This window comes from Rhineura floridana, chromosome 11 (genome assembly GCF_030035675.1).
Source record: "Rhineura floridana isolate rRhiFlo1 chromosome 11, rRhiFlo1.hap2, whole genome shotgun sequence".
NCBI lineage: Eukaryota > Metazoa > Chordata > Lepidosauria > Squamata > Rhineuridae > Rhineura > Rhineura floridana.
The window spans coordinates 24,117,150-24,136,164 of record NC_084490.1 but is presented as its reverse complement, the minus strand read 5'-3'; the positions used below and the strand labels follow the sequence as shown (position 1 = coordinate 24,136,164).

Sequence of the window (19,015 nt, the reverse complement as noted above, 5' to 3'; positions counted from 1 at the left end):
GACAATCAGTCGGCCAACTGGCATCTTTGGCAGGACTCTGTGCGGCCTGCACTGGGCCATTTCCAGAGAAAATCTTGCCTGTTCTTTTTTTAACATCAGGAGCAGGCGAACAGAAATCAATCAAATTCAGCTCAGTATCATGACTTAATATGTTTAAAAGATTATCTTGCAGGGAGGAGAGACGCAGCAGAATCTCGTGCTGCTCCTGTTTAGGTAGCGCCCCAAAACTTTCTATAAGCAGAGCTTCTTCAGGACAGGGTTCCCAAGAACAAAATCATCACTTCCGAGGGACTCCCCCGTATCACGATGATCCTTGGGCCTCGGAGGGCCGGCAGTTGCAGACCCAGAGTTGAGAATTAATGAGGATGAAGGGACACTAGTCAATTTGACTGAAACCTTGGTCAGATCCTCCATTTGCCTCAGAGTTTGGGGGAAGCGAGTCTTGCCCTCCCCTCGAGTTCCCAAGAGCATGGCACAGGAATTCTCCTTAAAATGCCTTCTTAACTCTATGCCTAGTCTTAGGAATGCCTCATTGGCTGAATAAACTTTTGCAGCTGTTGTTGCCGAAGCAAATAGAATCTAAACCTAGTCTGGTCATGAGTGACACTGGCATAAGCTTCAGTAGGTGGAGTCTGCGATCGTATTGCGACTGCCAGCCATTTGGTTTAGGGTAGTTGATAAAAACCAGGTCTTTGTCCATAAGCTGGAGGTGCCATTTTTAATTAGTCAAGGATAACTTCTGAGGGTGCTCTCAGTCCACAGTTCCCTTTATGGGAGCTTCCACTTTATTTGGGGATTGAGCCATGGGCCACGGGTCTACAAGTCCTGTCTCACGATCATGCAGGAGAGATAATTCAGGGCACAGAGTCAAGCATGCCTGCTTAAAATCAGTCTTATTCGTTTTTGATTTATTGACCTGCCCTGCAGTCGAGTACTTTCTGTTTTTGCTCCTTAGCATCTAGTATCCTAAATAATTTGTTAAAATTCATTTTAGATCCTTTTTTTGTTTTAACTACATTTTTCACATTTTTTGATTTCCTTTTGGGGCACAGTGAGGTCTTTGAATGTTGGCGTTTGGTGTTCATTTCGCTCAGTCCCAAGATGTTTTTACCAATCTTCTTATTGATAGCGGTCTTACTGGTCTTTCTAGGTTGGGTTGTTGTTCTGTGCAGGTTTTCTGATGGGGGGCTTATTTGTAGTAGTGACTTCCCATTCTGCTCGAACCTTGAGCCCTAAATCAGTGCCTTCAAAGGGGGATGGGTTCAACTGGGCTTTCTCCTTAGTATTCTCCAGACATAGATTCATTAGCGAGAACAGCTGCCCCTTACACTCTACAAGGAAATTCTTAATCAGGGATAGATCCTCTGTCCAGCTCATGAACAGGCCCCTGATCAACTCAAGTTGAGAATTGAAAAGGTTAGTTACCGTGTGAGAGTCAATGTCTTTGGGGCCAGAAGGCGCAGGGAGAGAAGCAGAGGGGCTAGGCTGTAAAAATACAAAATCACAGTTTGCTCTCAATGAACTCTCAGCAGAGCAAGTCAAATTTGCATTCTCTGGTCCCTCTTGTAACTGTTCCATTCTGCAATCCCCCTGAGTGTCGATTGTAGAAATCAACAACTAGATCTAATTCTGCGGCCAAACTCTGTTCTTCTGTCCCTTGTGTGTCACAATTCATAACTCTCATTATACACTGAGGGCCCAGGGACCAGTACAAGATTTCAGCAGCTGGAGAATCATCCAAGGATTTTGCTTGAAACCTTTCCTTTGGGCTAGATCCAAAGAAATCTGTAATTTTGAGCTGGTTTTGTGTTTTGACGAAGGACATGACATCTTCCGTCACAGGAACCAGTCCCCTTTGTTTATGACCAACTCTGGTGAGAACCATCTCACCTTGAGTAAGGTAACTTGCTAAAAGAGACACAGCAATAAAAGTTATAATCCAGCAACTACAAACCTAGGCCGAGCTTTACAGGGGACAATGTCCTCAGTATGCCTTAAATTGTACGCCCCAAAATTTCAAGGTCCTAGAGTGCTCCACATCCACATTCAACTTGATCCTTCTCTTTACTTGTTATAGGGTCATTTTCACTCGCCCTGTGCTGAGTAGGCTACTTAAACTGCAGTAAACCCTGCTGGTGATATCACGACACCCCAGGGTAAAAGCCGAGAAGAAAAAGTAAACAATCCTAGAGTCTTTGAAGTTGGAATTGCCAGGAAAGGGGAGGATTACTCCTTAGTCATAAATAACAGTAATTACTTACTCAGCATGAGTTGGGCGTCAGCCGAGTCAAACCAGAGAGAGAAAGAGGAATGTTATCATCACAGACCTACCCTCTAGAGTCAAAAGTCCAAGTAAAATTTAGAGCTGGCAAACGGCAATGATGGAAGGAGTTAGTATGTGGCAACAGAAGGAGTAAAAAGTTTATAATATGATGGTAATTAGTCCCTGTGATCTCCTTCCCTGGCACCACCTGTGAAGCTCTCACTTGTGGCTACCAGCAGACAGGAACGTCAGGTTTTCTTCTTACCCTTTACAGCTCTAGCACAGATTTCAACAGATCCGCCTGCTAGGCCTTACTACCCAACACTCTGTATCTCTTAAAACCTTAGACTGTGCCTTAGTCCCTGCCAGGCTATCTCGATACCTTGTGTCTATGGGTATAGGTAATTCCCAAACCCCCCTGCAGCCTCTTGACTCCGAAGCATACAGCCCTGGGTTTCTCTGTGGGACTGGATACACTTTCCTCCGATCCGCTGCTGCCATCATTTGATACAAACTGTTCAGCCTTGGTTACTTTGCTATTCCCCCTGGTTTGTGTTTCCCAGCTGAAGGAATCAGGCTTTTGTTTAACCAAGAAATATTTATTTAGTATTAGAAATAATAAGATTACTTAAGGAATGTTTCACAAGTGTATGGTTTCATCTATATTCTGTTATGTACTTGACTTCTTACTAATTGCCTCAGAACTCTGACTCACCCTCAACAACAACACCAAACACCATCAAACCTCCAACATCCACCTCTCTCCAACATCCACCTCCCAATTCACCACCCAGATTCAACTGTCCTTCTTCCATTTATACTCCCAGCCACTCAAATGCTCAGCCAATCATCCAGCATTCTACTGCTCATGTACTCCCTCTCCTCTTTCACTCCACTTACCATATGTCTTCTATATAACCAGCACTTACCATATTTACAATATAAGCAGGAACATCACAGTCCCCTTAACAGGCAAGCAGAGAGAGCGCCCAAGACAACGTCTTGCTAGGTCACCCACCAATGGCCAATAAAAAAGCTTACAACCCCAACCATACTGTGGAATGAATTCTTGTCAGGCAAGCAGCATTGTACACAGCAAGCAATTTATCGGCTCCACTTTCATCTCCCCTCCCAGACTCTGTGAGAGCTGATTGCCTTTTTGGTTTGCAAAGGCGGTGCATCCCCATACACAAAAAAGCCCCACATTTTTTGCATGAACCAGTATTCAGGCAAGGCCTGTCCACCACACTTTGGAAACTTTCCATTGCCCAACATCTTCCGTGGCTAGGTAATTCTTTTGCCTTTCCTTATCCCTGGGGATTTTGTTAAGGGTCACCAGGAACTTTCTGTCTTCTATCCAGCTTGTACCAATTTATTGTGTCCAACTGAGAACAGTCATCAGCCCCCACTCTCACCCCTACTTCAAGCCACCTCTTCCTTATAAGCCAAGCTGGGGTGGGTGAAATGCTTTGGACAGACAACTGGAACATGATTGTGGAGAGAGGGAAAGACACATATACATGCAGGTATTGAATTGAATTTAAATGTGGGTTTTTTTTAAAAAAAAAGTATGGTAAATGTATATTCTGGGAGCAAATGGTATTTATGTGAATTCCAGGGATGATCAGGGATGAAGAGCTGCTAGATGGCATGAATAAAACAGCAAGGCTCAGACAGCTCTTTGAGTGAATTGTTAAGGAATTGGTTTGGCATTCTTGACAATTTAATTGAGGCTCTGTGGCATGGTTATTTCCCCCAACAGTTGGTTGGTTGGTTTGTTGAATGCAAAACAGGCTCAGAAGCTGCAACTGATAGCAGGAAGAGCCACTTAGCCTTTTTTCTGCTTGTCATTCATTTGCTGAACATTTCACATCTCAGCTGCTTTCCTATCCACCACAGAAAAAGACAGAGGGGAGATGGAGTCATCTTTTTCCCTGCAGAGGGCAAAGCAGCTTAGAGATGCAGATAGGGATGGATGGAAAGATCGCTTGTCTCCATTTCTCATTTTTCCAGTCATTCAGTTCTCCACATTTCTGCAGCATTTTGTGGATTCTCTTTTGAAAGAAATCATCATGAAAACTCTTCAGCATTTTTGTGCAAATTTCTCCAAATAAACATATTTTTGTATGCCGTTTTTACTAATCTACACATTTGTGCAAGTAGTTTCTCCTGATTTAATGCATTTTAGTGTGTTATTTTCAGTAATATATGCATTTTATGCACATCGTCCCCTAATATATGCATTTTTGTAAACAATGGTTGGAGAATTGCACTGCAAAACTTGGATAAGTACAAATTTTGGAGGATGGCTGTGTTTCTGTTCTCATGTTGTTTTGAAAAGTGCAGATTTGACAGATTCAGCTTTAAATGCGAGGTGGATCTAATTTGCCCCCATCCCTAGAGGCAGACAAATGCCATGGCCACCAGATCTTTCCCCCTCTGTTAGTAAGAAGGCAATAGAGGAAGGTGATTCTGAGCAGACAAATGCCAAGGATGGAAATGGTTATGTAGCACCCCCTTCAGGGATGTCCAATAGCTCAGTGGTACAGTACACGCCTAGCAAGCAGAAGGTCCCATCTCAAATTAGAGGGATCAGGCAAGGAATGATGACAGAGGCCTCTGCCTGAGGCACTGTAGAGACACTGTCAGTCAAAGTACATAACACTGGGCTAGATGGACAAAGACTCTAACCAGGTGGGGGGCAGCCTCCTTCGTCCTTACATACTGCTTTCAATTCCAGCTTCCAAAACTTTGTTAAAAAAAATACAAGGGGAAATCATCATACATCTCAGCACCATATGTGTTTGAATCTCAATTCACCTGTCGGACAGGTCCAATCCCATCCCTCAAGACACCTCCGAAGAGCATTCTCTTAAGCACATGATGATCCCAGGGGCAACTAACACCCCAGTCCCAGCCAGTCATAATTTCTTATTATGCTATGCATATGTAAAAGTTGTGGAGCAATAGTGATGTGTGGCAAGAAGGGAAAGAGACAGAGGCGTTGCAAGGGTTGTGAGAGAGGATGTTGCGTCCCATTGTTGAGAAGCAGGCATCAAACCATTCTGCTGAGACATCTATGCCTTGCTGCATTTATATCTCCTTGTGCATGTGGTGCTCTGGGGCAAACAGAGACCAGATATAAAAATCCTGGGCAGATGAAGTTAGAATGACCAAGAAATGGGAGGGAGATGAGAAGAGGGATAACCCGACACCACTTGTCCACTTGTAACTTTTTTCTTTCCACAGTTTCTATCCCAAGAGATGAATAAAGGTCCACACCAAAACCTGCAGCAGAGCGATGATCAAGAAGGCCTGTACCCTCCCACTGGCTCCAACGATGCTTTGATTCTTGATCCTGTTGTTGTAACCCCTCCTAGCTTTGATGAACTCCAGACTGGGGATAATCCTGTGAATCCAGTCATGGTATGCGGTAATACGGATATACACACCAGGGCGGTTCCTCTCAGCACAGCCTTCCCCCCAACTGACAATACCAGCCAAGAGCCATTCCTGGTTAATCTTGCACATCAGCGGGCCACCAGAATCACCCTAGGGAAACACCAAGATGGATATAAGATGCATTGAAGATTCAGCATTGCATACTGGTTACAGCAGGGGTGAGGAAACCTTTTCAGACCAAGGACAACATTCCTTTTTGGGTGACCTACACAGGGCCACATGACGGTGTTGGGCAGAGCCAGAGGCAAAAGTGGGGAGCGCAATTAATGTAAATTTTACATTTGTACCATAGGCTAGTTTCTATCCCTCTGTATCCTCCAGCCAGACAAGCAAGAGGCATTAATCAAAGTTCAAGGACACATTCAAGCCAGGCAAAAACACTCATGGAAGGTTCCTATGCAAAAACTCCTAGATGGATCTGTCTGAAACTTGGCAGGCTTCATCAATTGGGGGGGGGGAATCCTTGCCTGAAAATTTCATCCACTTATGTAAAAATGAAAAAAAGATACAGCAATTTTAAATTTCCTGTTATAGTAAATGGGGGGGGGACAGAGCTTCAGGTTTAACAGATCAGATCCCGACCAGAATGATAAATCAGAATGACATGGAGTGGATCCAAAGATCCAGCTGCTTCCAAATGCTAGATACAAGGTGAATACTGTGGTCACTGCACACCCCTAGCAAATGCACATGTATGAATTCTAAGCCACTATGCCATCTCCACCCTATCACTTTGCACACTGCAGGGGCTGGCTGAGATGTTTGCAACAGTTGGGAATATACTGCACAACAACATAACCTAGAGCAGATCATTATCACAACGGATAAATACCTTCTTTGCTTTTTAAATAAATCAGCAGATAAAAGACAGTTGTAGAGCAAATGAGTACAGTATACAGAAGGCACACAAAAGCCTTCAGCGATGTGTAATGTTGTAAAGGGGAAGGGAGATTGTTAGCAGCTAATTAACAATCTTGTCCCTTTTTTCATCTGTAAAATGCTGAAGGTTGTGGCATAATCATGAGATGGCACAAACATGAGATTCCAGTGAAGCAAGTGGGACCTGCAACAAAATGTTGCAGTGTATCCTAACATGACTGCTCCTTTTCAGGGTCTTGTTCAGTCAAGCCCTCCTCCAGGTTAATTCTATCTATTTATCTCTGGATCGATCTATCAGCAGTCAACATTTCATGGCTAATAAGACCTAACCCACCCACTTTTAATAAGACCTCACCCACCCACTTTTCTGTTTCCATTTTTGTTTCCCAACTGACAGTCAACATTCTCTACTGAGCATGTTCAGTCTGCATTGGGTTGATTTGGGGGGGTTGCCCCCTTAATCTTTTTGAAGTTTGTTAGCTATCCACCAGATCTCATACTTCCCAAATTTCCCAATGCAGTTCTTGGCTCAGAAACCATAACAAAATACATGTTATAAATGTAAATGTATTATCAAGGGTGAGAATTTTAGGAATGCATTTTTGAAAGAAAAGATAAGAACATAAGAAAATCCCTGCTGGATCAGACCAAAGGGCCATCTAGTCCAGCATCCTGTTTTCATAGTGGCCAACCAGATGCCTGTGGGAAGCCTGCAAGCAGGCCCTGAACACAACAGTCTTCTTCCCACTTGCAATTCCCCAAAACTGGTATTCATAAGCACAATGTCTCCAATAGTGGAGGTAGAACATAGCCATCATGGCTAGTAGCCGCTGATCCTCCATGAATTTGTAAATAGGTGTTTAAATGCAAATGTTCAAAATGTATTTCAATGCACATTATCAAACAGTTGTTTTTTTAAATGCAAAGATTACAGTGGAAATGGGACAGAACAGCCTTGTAAGTAAAGACAAGTGAAAGTGACAGGGACCAGAAATAGACCATTTGGCCTATTTCTTGCTTCCAAAGCCTTCCTAAATGGCCCCCAGACTCACTGAGAGAAGGTCCCACACTTGGAAGAGACCCTAAAGGAAAAGCAAGATTCTGAGCCCCATGTAAAGCTAATAGCCTTGGCAACCAAGACACCACGACCTGCTTATAATGAATGCATCCAGTAGTGGCAGCTATATCAACCTCTTCATCTCCAGTCAGAGGATTGTATCTAACTAAGATATACTCAGAGCAGACCCACTGAAATTAATGAAGATAGGTAAGTCATGCCCATTAATTTCAATGGATCAGATCTGGGTACAATTAAGAACAGATACAGCCCTGAGAATTTGAGAGGGACATGGAGTTTTGATCTAACATTGATTATTTTGGTATTTAATTTATTGTTTAATTTATTTTAAATACTTGTTATACCCCATCTTACAAATTTTTAAATTTATTTTATCTATTTATTTAAAATATTTATATCCTGCCCTTCTACACTATAATAGGGCACTCAGGGCAGCTTACAAAAATAAAATCAAACACGTACATAATAAAATTATAAACAGTAAAATCACAAAAACATTAAAATAAATTAAAATACATAATATACAATTAAAATACATAAAATACAATTAAAATACATAAAATTATATATATATACACACACACACATATATATAGGGAGTGGTGCTAAAGGGACTACAAAGGTAAAATTTAACATAGAAGGCATAAAATCAGTGTCAGGCTCTGCCTTCAGTCCCTCCCAAAGGCTCTCCGGAACAGGATTGTTTTCAGAAGTCTCTGGAAAACCAACAGGGAGGGAGCAGAGCAGACTTCTTGGGGTAGAGTATTCCAACGCTTGGGGGCCACAGCTGAAAAAGCTCTCTCCCTGTCAGTCTACATCTTTCACTCCAGGCACGCAGAGGAGACCAGAGGCAGATGATCTTAAATCCCAGGCAGGTACATGTGGGCTTAATTAGTCCCTCAGGTACATTGGTCCAAGGCCATTTAGGGCTTTAAAGGTCAGAACCAGCACTTTGAATTGGGACGGAAACAAATTGGGAGTCAGTGGAGTCAATAAAGCACAGGGATGATATGCTCCCTGCACCATGCTCCAGGTAATATTCTGGCTCCTGCATTTTGAACCAACTGCAATTTCTGAACCGTTTTCAAAGGCAGCCCCACATAGGGTGCGTTACAGTAATCAAGCCTCGAAGTCACCAATGCATGTGTCACTGTGGCCAAGTCAACTGCCTCCAGGAACAGACGCAGCTGGTAGACCAGTATGAGTTGGCCAAAAGCACTCCTGGCTACCACAGCCACTTGATATTCAAGCAGCAGGGCAGGATCCAGGAGGACTCCCAAACTGTGGACCTGCTCTTTCAAGGGGAGTGCAACCCCATCCAGAACAGGTTGCAACCCCATCCCTGGTGCAATTTTTTCCTTGACCAGCAGTACTTCCGTCTTGTCTGGATTAAGTTTCAGTTTGTTAGCCCACATCCAGCCTTTCACAGCCTCCAGGCACCGGTTTAGGATGAGCACTCCCTCCCTGCAATCAGGTGTTTTAAAATGCAGAAAGGCTGGATTAAAAACAATAAGTGTATTTGGACACCAGTGAGAATGTGGAATTCCAGTGAAGACAGGCCTTGATAAGAGGTATCCCTCACCTTGCACGTGTCCTTCATGCCTTCAGCATACCCAGCACACATCATGTCATCTTGGATGGGTTTCTGGGGCAGGTTCGGTCCCATGTCAATATTGTAGAGTTTTCTGCAAGTGTGAATATCTATTATGGGCACCTGGAGCTTCTGGAGCTTCTTCGGAGATGGTAGATCCTCTGCAATGAAGAATACAAGATACTGAAGAAAAAGCACAGAAAGGCATTCAGATCCCTCCCTGTCCCCTTATCTTCCTTCTTCTTACAAATTGGCTATGTGTAACATAAGAAAGAAAGTGGAGGTTACTAGTTAAGAAGGCAGGGATCTGGAGCCACCTTGGAAAGGAGAGCATATTATGGCAGCTTCACATGCAACAAAAGAATATTACTGCATTCCCCCAGCTGGTCAACCTCAACCACATCTTTTCTGAGCCATGAGGTCAACTTCATCTAGGCATAGAAAGATCCGTCAGGTTCAGCTCTCTCAGTTTGTCATTTCTCTAATCTTAAATTCAGTTCCTTAGCAATTTGGGTTTTTTATTAAAAAATCCTCATGAAAATTCTTCAGCATTTTAATGTAAATGTCTTCTATTAAATTAATTTTTGTATGCAGTTTTGACTTATGTACACATTTTTGCAAGCAGTTTCTCCTAATATGCATTTCTGCATGTTATTTTCACTAATATACATTTTTATGCACACTTTCCCCTAATATATGCAGTTTTGTAACAACTGCATCACAAAATTCAGATAAGTGTGAATTTCAAAGGATGGCTGCGTTTCGATTCTCATATTGTTTTGGAAAGTGCAAATTTAATAGATTCAGCTTTAAATGTGAACTGAATTGAATGTCTCCCCCATTCCTACCACGAGCCCTATATACCCATGATGGTAACACGGGAACACCTTCTGAGGGTCCCTAAAGCTGAAATGAACTGCAAGAAAGAACATGTCGCTTGAATTCTCCATGCTTCATATTTGGAAATTTAGAATTCAGATTCTACAGTTTGTATGCAAACAGACATGCAATATGAGGACAGGCCTCACGGTGCTTAAAAGTAATCATTTATTGTGACAAGTGTTTTTGTGTGTGAAGGGGGCAGCCTTCCCAAATAAATTGCTACTTGCAAGCACCAGCATGCCTCTCCCTTTCTGCCTTGATTTTGCAGTGCTGCTGCCCTTTCCCTCCTGTGTACAGACAGACATCCCTACCTACAGGAGCCAGGGCACTGATTCCAGCTGTGGTGCCTGCCTTCGCTCCTAGAATGGCACACCTACCACCCTCCAAATCTAATGCTAGTTCCTATTTCTCTTTACCCACCCCATCTATGCTTCTGTCAGAATTTATGCTGGTGATTGAACCTGGGACCTTTTGCATGCAAACCAGGTGCTCTCCCACTGAGCCACAGCCCTTCCCTATCCAGTATCCTGATTCTTACAGTAGCCAATGAGATGCCTGTGGTAAGCTCATGAGCAAGACAGAAGGACAACAGCCCCTGCCCTAAAAGTAGCATACAGCCATCATGACTAGTAACCATCGATCACAGTATTTTTTCAGTACAAACGTGCATACTGTATGCTCGGCCAATCTCAGGCTTTCTAGAAAGGGAAGGGGTTTATCATCACCATTACCATCTTGCATTTTTCTGACAAGGAAGGAAATTCTGTTACTACCTCTCCTAATACTCACGTCCTTCACTGATGTCTCCCCAGCCAGTGACCCAGCACTTCATGCCTGCAGGGAAGTCCACATTGGCTGCAGGGACACAGATTGGGATGATGTAATTGGTGAATCTTACTGGGCGAGCCAGATGCACCAAAGCGATGTCTCCACTCGTGGCCTCCCCTGCATACCGGGGGTTTCTGATTATGTCTCCGACCCCTATTAACTGTGTGTAGGGCCAGGAGTTCTCCAGTTTGTTGGCCCCCAGCATCACAGAGTATTGGGAGGGATCGCCATCTCTGCAAGAGGATAGAATGAAAATTGCTTTGAGGAATGCTGTTGCAATTCCATGCAGTTTGCTTAGTTTAGCCGAGAGTATTGAACGCTATTAGAACCAGGGCGGGAGGTGGGGTGTATATTTTTAAATAAATAATTAAAGAAGGGAGTCAGCATTGGGCAAACCTGCACTCTAAGCACCTCAATTTCATAGGTCTTCTTCTTCTGACTCACAACTCTGTCTTTGTTCTGGGCAGTATACCGTATGTGAAGCTTCAGGTTTATGGCTGGGATGTTTTCCAAAAACAAAGCTTGGCAGATCAGAACAAATTATCTTGCCAGACAGTTCCTCTTCAACCTAATTAAAATAAGCCTTGCAGAAGCTCTGCCGCTAAATCACATCAGAGCTTCTTGCAAAACTTCAGGTCCCTGGGAAGTTCATTAAGATATATTTTGCTAAGCCATTGTAAAGTAAACAGATCTCCATATCTCAGCTCTTTTTGCAAAGTGACTAAGATAACTGCTGCTGAACTTGAGTAGCTTGATTGTTAGACCTGGGTCTGGCAAGCAGACTTTGCAAGACCTTGTAAACTTTAATATACTGTGGCACATTAGAGCAATATGAAACTGCTTCATGATCTTCGCCTTGAAAGTATTTTAGGAACAGAATTGCAATGGATTCATACATTAAAATATGCAACCTCGTTTCCAAAGAATGGGGATACTGGGTGGGGAACTACAATGGCCAGGGGGAGAAATTTGGTGGAGGTTATTTTGAAAGATAGGGGACCAGGGCAGTAGTCTCCACTACCACTTTTTTTCCCCTGGACATAACCTACATTGACCCCATGCCTGAAATCTAGACCTACATGGTTTGGGGAAAGAATATCTGAAGGATGGCCCATCTTCAGATGAACTTGCGTATATATTGAAAAGACCCTGTATCTTCTGGGCTCTTCTCTAAGTGGCCCATTTGAAGTGCAGCAGGTGACAACTCAGAACAGGGACTTTTCTGTGGTGGAGCCCATTTATGGAATGACCTTGTCCCTTGGGTAGTTAACCTCATGCGCACTTTACTGGTAGCTTGGTACCAGGTGGAACATAGGAAGCTGCCTTATACCTAGTCAGACCATTGGTTCATTTAGCTCAGTATTGTCTGCATTGGCTGGCAGCAGCTCTCCAGGATTTTAGACAGCAAACATTCCCAACCTTACCTGGAGATGTGAGAGATTGAACTAGGGACCTTCTGTATGCAATGCAGTTGTTCTACCACTGAGCTACAGGCATGGCTGAGCATTTTAATTTATCTTACTTCCCGATTACAGGCTTCACACTCCAGTTTTTTCATCTGCTGCTTTTACACATTGTTGTTTTGCATTGTGTGATGATGCTTTTAGTGCTTTTAATTTGTAAGCCCCTCTAGGAAATTCTTTGAAAGGTGGAGTATGAATGTTTTAAAACAAATGAATAAGATAAAGCATATTCACCCATTAAATTCTGCCAGGAAGGGGGGAAAGATTAGAGATATGTGACACTGGATAGCAACTAGGCATGGCACTAGTAAACAGTAGCTTGATCCCAAGACCCTTCACTGCACTGGCGTTTGCCCTGAGCCTCCCATGTCAGGCATCTGGTTCTCAGAGCCACCATTTTAATTTTTCATAATGAGATACTGTTGCACTGAGACAGCCTCCCCCAGCTCGGCAACCTCCATGTATTGTTGAACGACACATCCCATCAGCCACAGCCAGCATGGACAATGGTGAGGGGTGAAGGAAGGTGTAGTTCAGCAGCATCTGGTGTATACCAGGTCAGAGGAGGCTGCTGTCAGTCACTGTAGGAAATGGTGGCCACCAGTGGTGGCTGTCATTTAAATTTCCCACAATGCTCTGGGTTCATACTAGGAAATTTCAATGGCAACTCCAAGGTGTCCAGCAATTTTGCTAGGGGTGGGGACCCTTTTTCAGCCTGAGGGCCAGATTCTCTAATGGGCAGCCTTCCAGGAACCAATTGCCAATGGTGGGTGGTGTGAGAGGCACAAGGGGGCACATTATTAAATATGGATTTTACCTTTGTACAACAGTACGCTAGTTTCTACACACACACACATCCAGGCAAGCAAGAAGCATTCTCAGAGTTCAAGGACACATTTCAGCCTGGCAAAACCATCCAAGTGGGGTGCGCAACAGGGCTAGGGAGGGATGTGGCTCGGGAGGGTGTAGAGCCTGGGGAGAGTCCTGAGGGCCAGATAGAGAGGCCTAGAGGGCCACTTTGAGTTCCCCATCCAGATTGATGGCAATGCTGCAACACACCGTAGCAGCCCACTTGAACCAAGAGTGGGCTCACCAGAGGGCCTATGCAGAGGCGCCTTCAGACCTGGAGTCACCCCTGAAGAGTGGCAGTATGCAGGTCTTTCTTTTTGTTTTCTCTGTTTGCCGAGCCAGAGCAGTCTACCTGAGCTGTGAGAAGTTGGGATTTCAGCAGCAAGTCCCTTTTAACGGTCCACATCCAGTTTGTTTAATTGCCATGGTGTGAATGGCAATTCAGGAGTGAGGGGGGGGAATAAAAGGCAGAGCTTGCCCTACCGAAGGGTGCAAAATTGGAGGAAGAGGAGAAGTTAGATCAGGAAAAACTGGGTACTGGGCAGAGTGGGTAAGAGTCGCAGACCCCAAAGGGCTGTGTGCAGGAGCACAAGACCCATTTCTAGGTTACTCACGGCGGGAAGCAATGTGCTGCTGTCACAATCCAATCGTGGCTGATCAAGGCCCCTCCACAGATATGCCTGCCCATCTTCCTCACGCTGACTTGCCACGGCCATTCGCCTTCCACAGAGTCCTCACCCCCAACATTCCTATTCAGGGCAGTTGGTCGGCCACATACTAGGGAAAGAAAGGAGCAGAGAGGGTTTACCCTGCGTTTAAACTTATGCAGATCTAGCTAAAGAAACACATGCCTGAAGAACATAAGACGAGCTCAGCTGGATCTGACCGAAGGCCCACTCTGGTCCAAAATCCCGCTCTCCCCGTGGCCATCCAGATGTCTTTGTTCCATCATATCTAGACTACTGCAATGAGCTCTGTGTGCCTTTGAAAAGTGTGCATAAATGGAACATTAGACAGGCACCATCTCTGTTATCTTTTTGGTGCCTACTGAAGACCTTCCTCTTTCAACAATCTGTGTTGGAATTGCTTTTTAATATGTTTTTAAACCTTTTTTTAGATGTTTTTAAAGCTTTTAAAAAAGATTTTAATATATTTTGTTTTAGTATATTTTAAAGTCTGTTTTTATGATGTTTTAAAGTGTTCTTAGTGCTTTCATTTGCCCCCCTTGGCTCCTACTGGAAGGAAGGGTGGGATATAAATCAAATAATAAATAAATAAAATAAATAATTGCTGCTTCCTTCTCCACTGCTCCAGCCTCACCACCATAAGCCTTAGATTTGTTGCACTTCCCCATTCTCCTAAGCAAAATCTATAAAGAAATGTATAAGACCACACCCTGCCTTCAATATGCCTTTTGACCTTGAACAGGATAACCTTTCTCTTACCCCAGTCTGTGTCTGTGTTGGAACTGCTTTTTAAGAAGTTTTTAAATATTTTTTAAAAATATATATATTAAGATGTTTTGTTTTTAAGATATTTTAAGATGTTTTTAGAATTTAATCTCTTGGTTGCCACCCTGGGCACCTTCTGGGAAGAAGGATGGGATATAAATGTCAATAATTGATTGACTGATTGATCTATTATCATTATTATCATTATTCCAATTGGGACAGATATTAACAGGGTCCACCTAACAAGTCCATGTGTTTTCCTTGCTAATACAATGGCAATGGCTTCCGATTTGTTTCTGAGCTCAATTCAAAATGCTGATGATGATCTTGAAACCCTTCCATGGTTTGGGAAGGGCAGCCTGTGGCCCTCTAGATGTTGTTGGAATTTAACTCTTTTCAGACCTGAATGCAGGTCATGCTTGCTGGGGCTGATGGAGTTGGAGTCCAACAACATCTAGAGGGCCACAGTTCTCCCATATGTGGCATAAGAGGTAAAAAGAAGTTTAATGATGTGTTTGGGCTAGATGAAAACTTACCATGATGGGAACGGGCCATCTGAAAACCTGCAACAGAAAGAAGAGGAACAAATAAGGACAACTGTGATCCAGGATTGGAAGTTATAGAATCCCTCGGACCGAACGTTACTGTCCTTGTGACAGTGGTGCCATTGAGACAGCAGAACACGTATTACTGGAGTGCAGGTTTTATACCAGCCTTCGCAGCCATTTTATTATTCCTCTCTTCCAGAAATTTCCAGGCAGAGATAAAAAAAAATTTGCACAATATCTATTAGCGGATATTAATTCCCCCATAACCCGTAAAGTCATGAATTTTTTCACAGCAGCCATTGATACACGTAGAGACCTGATGAGTAAGGAAGCTTTGACCTAATCGATCCATTGCCTCATGAAATAATTAACTTACCTGTACTATTTTGTACTGTTTTTGAATATGTTTTAGTGTATTTTTTGTACTGAATTTCTTTGGCTGGTCAATTGACTGTAATAAATCTAATGAATGAATGAATGAATGGATTGGAAGTTAAAGATACATAAACCTGAAGTAAATGATATCAACGGGTTATCATTCCAAGAAGATGTCTGAAGGGGTAACTGACTGCACCAATATTCCCTCCATTTTGATTTTCAGTTTGAAAATAGATACTTCAATGAGACAGAAATACTCCAAATCACTTTGATTGTGTGACTGTTTACACCTCCTTCAGATCCTGCTGGGTGTCATTGTTTCCCATGGCAGTTACTGCTTCAGCCCCATTTTTATCTCTAGTTGCCACTTCTTTCTCCTGCCAGCATTAATTATGATGATGACCCACTCTATTGGGGATCATGTGGTGAATAAGTTAAAGGCATTACACAATTATAACCAAATAGATTTAGCTATATACTGACATCACTTAGGGAAAATGAGAACAAATGAGATGCAGGGTGAAGTTTCCTGGATTAATCACATGGGTGATTCCACTCCCACCAGAGTGGCTGTATACTATAGCCAGCATGGATTTTTCACACTTTGCCATGTTAAATTGAAAATACCTCCATGCCATTCTGATGCTTCCCATAAACTCATTGCACAACAAAATCCTACAAAACCTATAATCCTGAACTCAGAAACACTTTCTTAACAACCCTCTGTGTTTTCATAGTGATAAACAAAGCACCCAGAGAGAATCTAGAGTCCAAACTATAAAACAAGAGGGAAAAAATCCAGAGCCCTGTTGGACTTTTTTCAGTCAGTGGTCTGATAATCTGACCTTGCCCATACTCTGACCTTCATCTTCAGCAGTTCAAAAGTTTAAAAAATGCATGGCTGATTTTTAATTAATTTAAGAAATTTAACATTGGAGTCAGTGATAAGCTCGGGCATGCTCAGTAAGAACGAACTGTCAATATTCTAAACACCAGACTAACATCTATTTGGCTTGGCTAAAGGTCAGCTTTGGTTTAAATTTGGATGGAAGATTACATGTATCTGCTGTTTAATTTAAAAAGAGGGGGAACCCCCCCAAAAATGAAACTGTTTTCCTTTTGGAAAAGAAAGGGGCTTTTCCTCTGCCCAGTGCTCACCCACCCAATTTCCTCCCCTCCCTCCCCATACTTCTCCCCCTCCCCCTTTCCCCTCCACCCTCCCTGCCCCTATATGTCCTCCCCTCCTCCTCCCCTCTCTTCCCCTCCCCAGGTCAGTTTCACTTATCCTAAGCATTGAACTCAATAGGCATGCAAATGATCAAACCTGCTCTCCCCTCCTCCTTCCCTCTTATCCCCTCCCTCCTGCCCCTCCCCTTCCCCCTCACCTCTCTTCTCCCTCCTCTCCTCCCCCTCTCCTCCCCTCACTCTCTCCTCTCCCCATCCCTCCTTCTCCTCTCCCCACTCCAGCCCTCCCTCCATCCCCTCCCCCATGATTAGCTTCACCTATCCTAAGCATAATTGCATAGGAGTAAATTCCACTGAACTCAATAAGCATGCAAATGATCAGACCTGTACTCATCCTTCCCTCCCCCTCCAGCCTGTTCCTATCCCGCATCTTCCCCCCTGCCCTCCCTCCCGCCTCCTCCTCCCCTTGATCAGTTTCACCTATCCTAAGCATAATTGCACAGGAGTAAATCCCACTGAACCCAATAAGCATACAAATACCCAATCCATTCTCAGCAAACTTGCACAGGATCCCATTTCTTACCTCCAGGATTATAAAGCAGAGAAATTCACTAAGAGGCAAAAAAAAAAAAAAACACCTTGTGATTTAAGAATATACCTATAGCCAACAGATGTTTCTATCAAACTTTAAAAAGCAGGGAAATTGGGCACCTATAGTGAATGCACAAGGAGAGCAGGAGACCTGACCTCCTCTCTGAGATATTGTACTGCCCTACAAATTTGTCAAAATGCAAAGACAATTTGGGTTGGTCTTTCACAATCCAATCCATTTCTCATGTAGCTTGGAAGAATTTATTAACATGTGCCTCTGGCATATAATTAGTGAATGAGTGAGTAGGATGAGTAAGACATCACAATAGTGCTTGAGTTGCACATCTTTAGCTAAAGATTTCTACTTGGAATTCCTGAATAGCTGTTGCGGGGGAGTTTTTCTCCTCTCCCAGAAAATCAGGCACTTTAATAGAATAATTATCTTATTTCGAAAAGGTGTTTGAAATATGTACAACTGTATATTTTTCAAGTTGGATATGCCTTTCATTTTGAACACAGCACTGATCTATTTTTTTATATCAAGTTACATCCACCCATTGCAGTAATCTCTTATTACAAGCAATGTACACAATCCAACCCGTTCTAAATCAATATAATTGCTACTTTTAATTTTAGAACATCTGTAAATTAATCTCCTGTTTGACATAATCCAAAATGTAACCAATCCCATTCAAAACATTATAAAACTTAATCACCATTGTTTATCTGTCATAATGCCTTTTCCTTTACATCTGTAAGGCACCTGGAGTCTCAGGCAGAAAAGCCCAGGTACCTTACTCCCTTCCTCACCAGGACAGCTTTCATACTGAGAAAATTTCCCATTTTTTTGTTTAAAAAATCATGAATATTCCATCAGGTTTTTACTGCACATTTCCTAATATATACATATTTTAAGCCATTTCCCCTAATATGTTATTTTCACTGATGTATCACATACAGTATATGTTTATGTTCACTTTCCACCTAAAATATCCACTTTTGTACCTGTTACCTGATTGGAAACCACATTGCAAAATTCAGAGAAGTGTGCGTTTCAAAGGGTAGATGCATTTCAGATTGCATATTGTGTGGGAAAATCCAAACTAGGCAACTTTGCATTAAGATGTGGATCAAAGCAGATTCCTTCCAACCTCTAGCTTTGATAGACGCTCATTCATGCCGCCCCTAACACCAGCCCTGCACTAAGAGAAGTGCCATGTCATAGTTAACAGAAGCATGCAGTCAGAAATGAGCATGAGTATACAGAATCTAGCAACAACCAGCACCGCTACTCCCTCAATCATGGGTGAGTAACCAGTGACCCTCAAGTTATTGTTGGACTCCAACTCCCATCAGCCCCATCCACCATGGCCTATGGTCAGAGATGATGAGGTTGTAATACAACAGCATTAGTAGGGCCGCAGGTTCCCCTTCTCCGCCCATGATTATTGAATTGCAATGCAGAACTTGGAGAAGAAGGGAAGTGCCCACCAAAATCTTAGACAAAGAAAAAATTGGTTCTTTATGCATGGACTCACCCTTCTGTAAACCACATTTCCTCACACCT

At 43.0% G+C, this 19,015-nt stretch overlaps 1 protein-coding gene across 2 annotated transcripts in view; it reads right to left on the bottom strand.

Annotated features, from left to right (window-relative positions):
• Window positions 1–1,418: 1,418 nt before the first annotated feature.
• LOC133366782 (serine protease 27-like) overlaps window positions 1,419–19,015 on the bottom strand; it is a 29,862-nt gene continuing 12,265 nt past the window's right edge. Inside the window, exons 1-6 of one of the 2 annotated variants that reach the window (XM_061590266.1) lie at window positions 17,441–17,463; window positions 15,283–15,309; window positions 13,910–14,072; window positions 10,945–11,216; window positions 9,265–9,434; window positions 1,419–5,815 (exon numbers count right to left, since the gene is read on the bottom strand). In XM_061590266.1, the coding sequence (XP_061446250.1) occupies window positions 5,516–5,815; window positions 9,265–9,434; window positions 10,945–11,216; window positions 13,910–14,072; window positions 15,283–15,301 (924 nt within the window). In that variant the 5' untranslated portion in view covers window positions 15,302–15,309; window positions 17,441–17,463 and the 3' untranslated portion in view covers window positions 1,419–5,515. Of the gene's footprint in view, window positions 5,816–9,264; window positions 9,435–10,944; window positions 11,217–13,909; window positions 14,073–15,282; window positions 15,310–17,440; window positions 17,464–19,015 lie in introns of those variants that run through there. The other variant, XM_061590265.1, reaches the window with a different exon arrangement.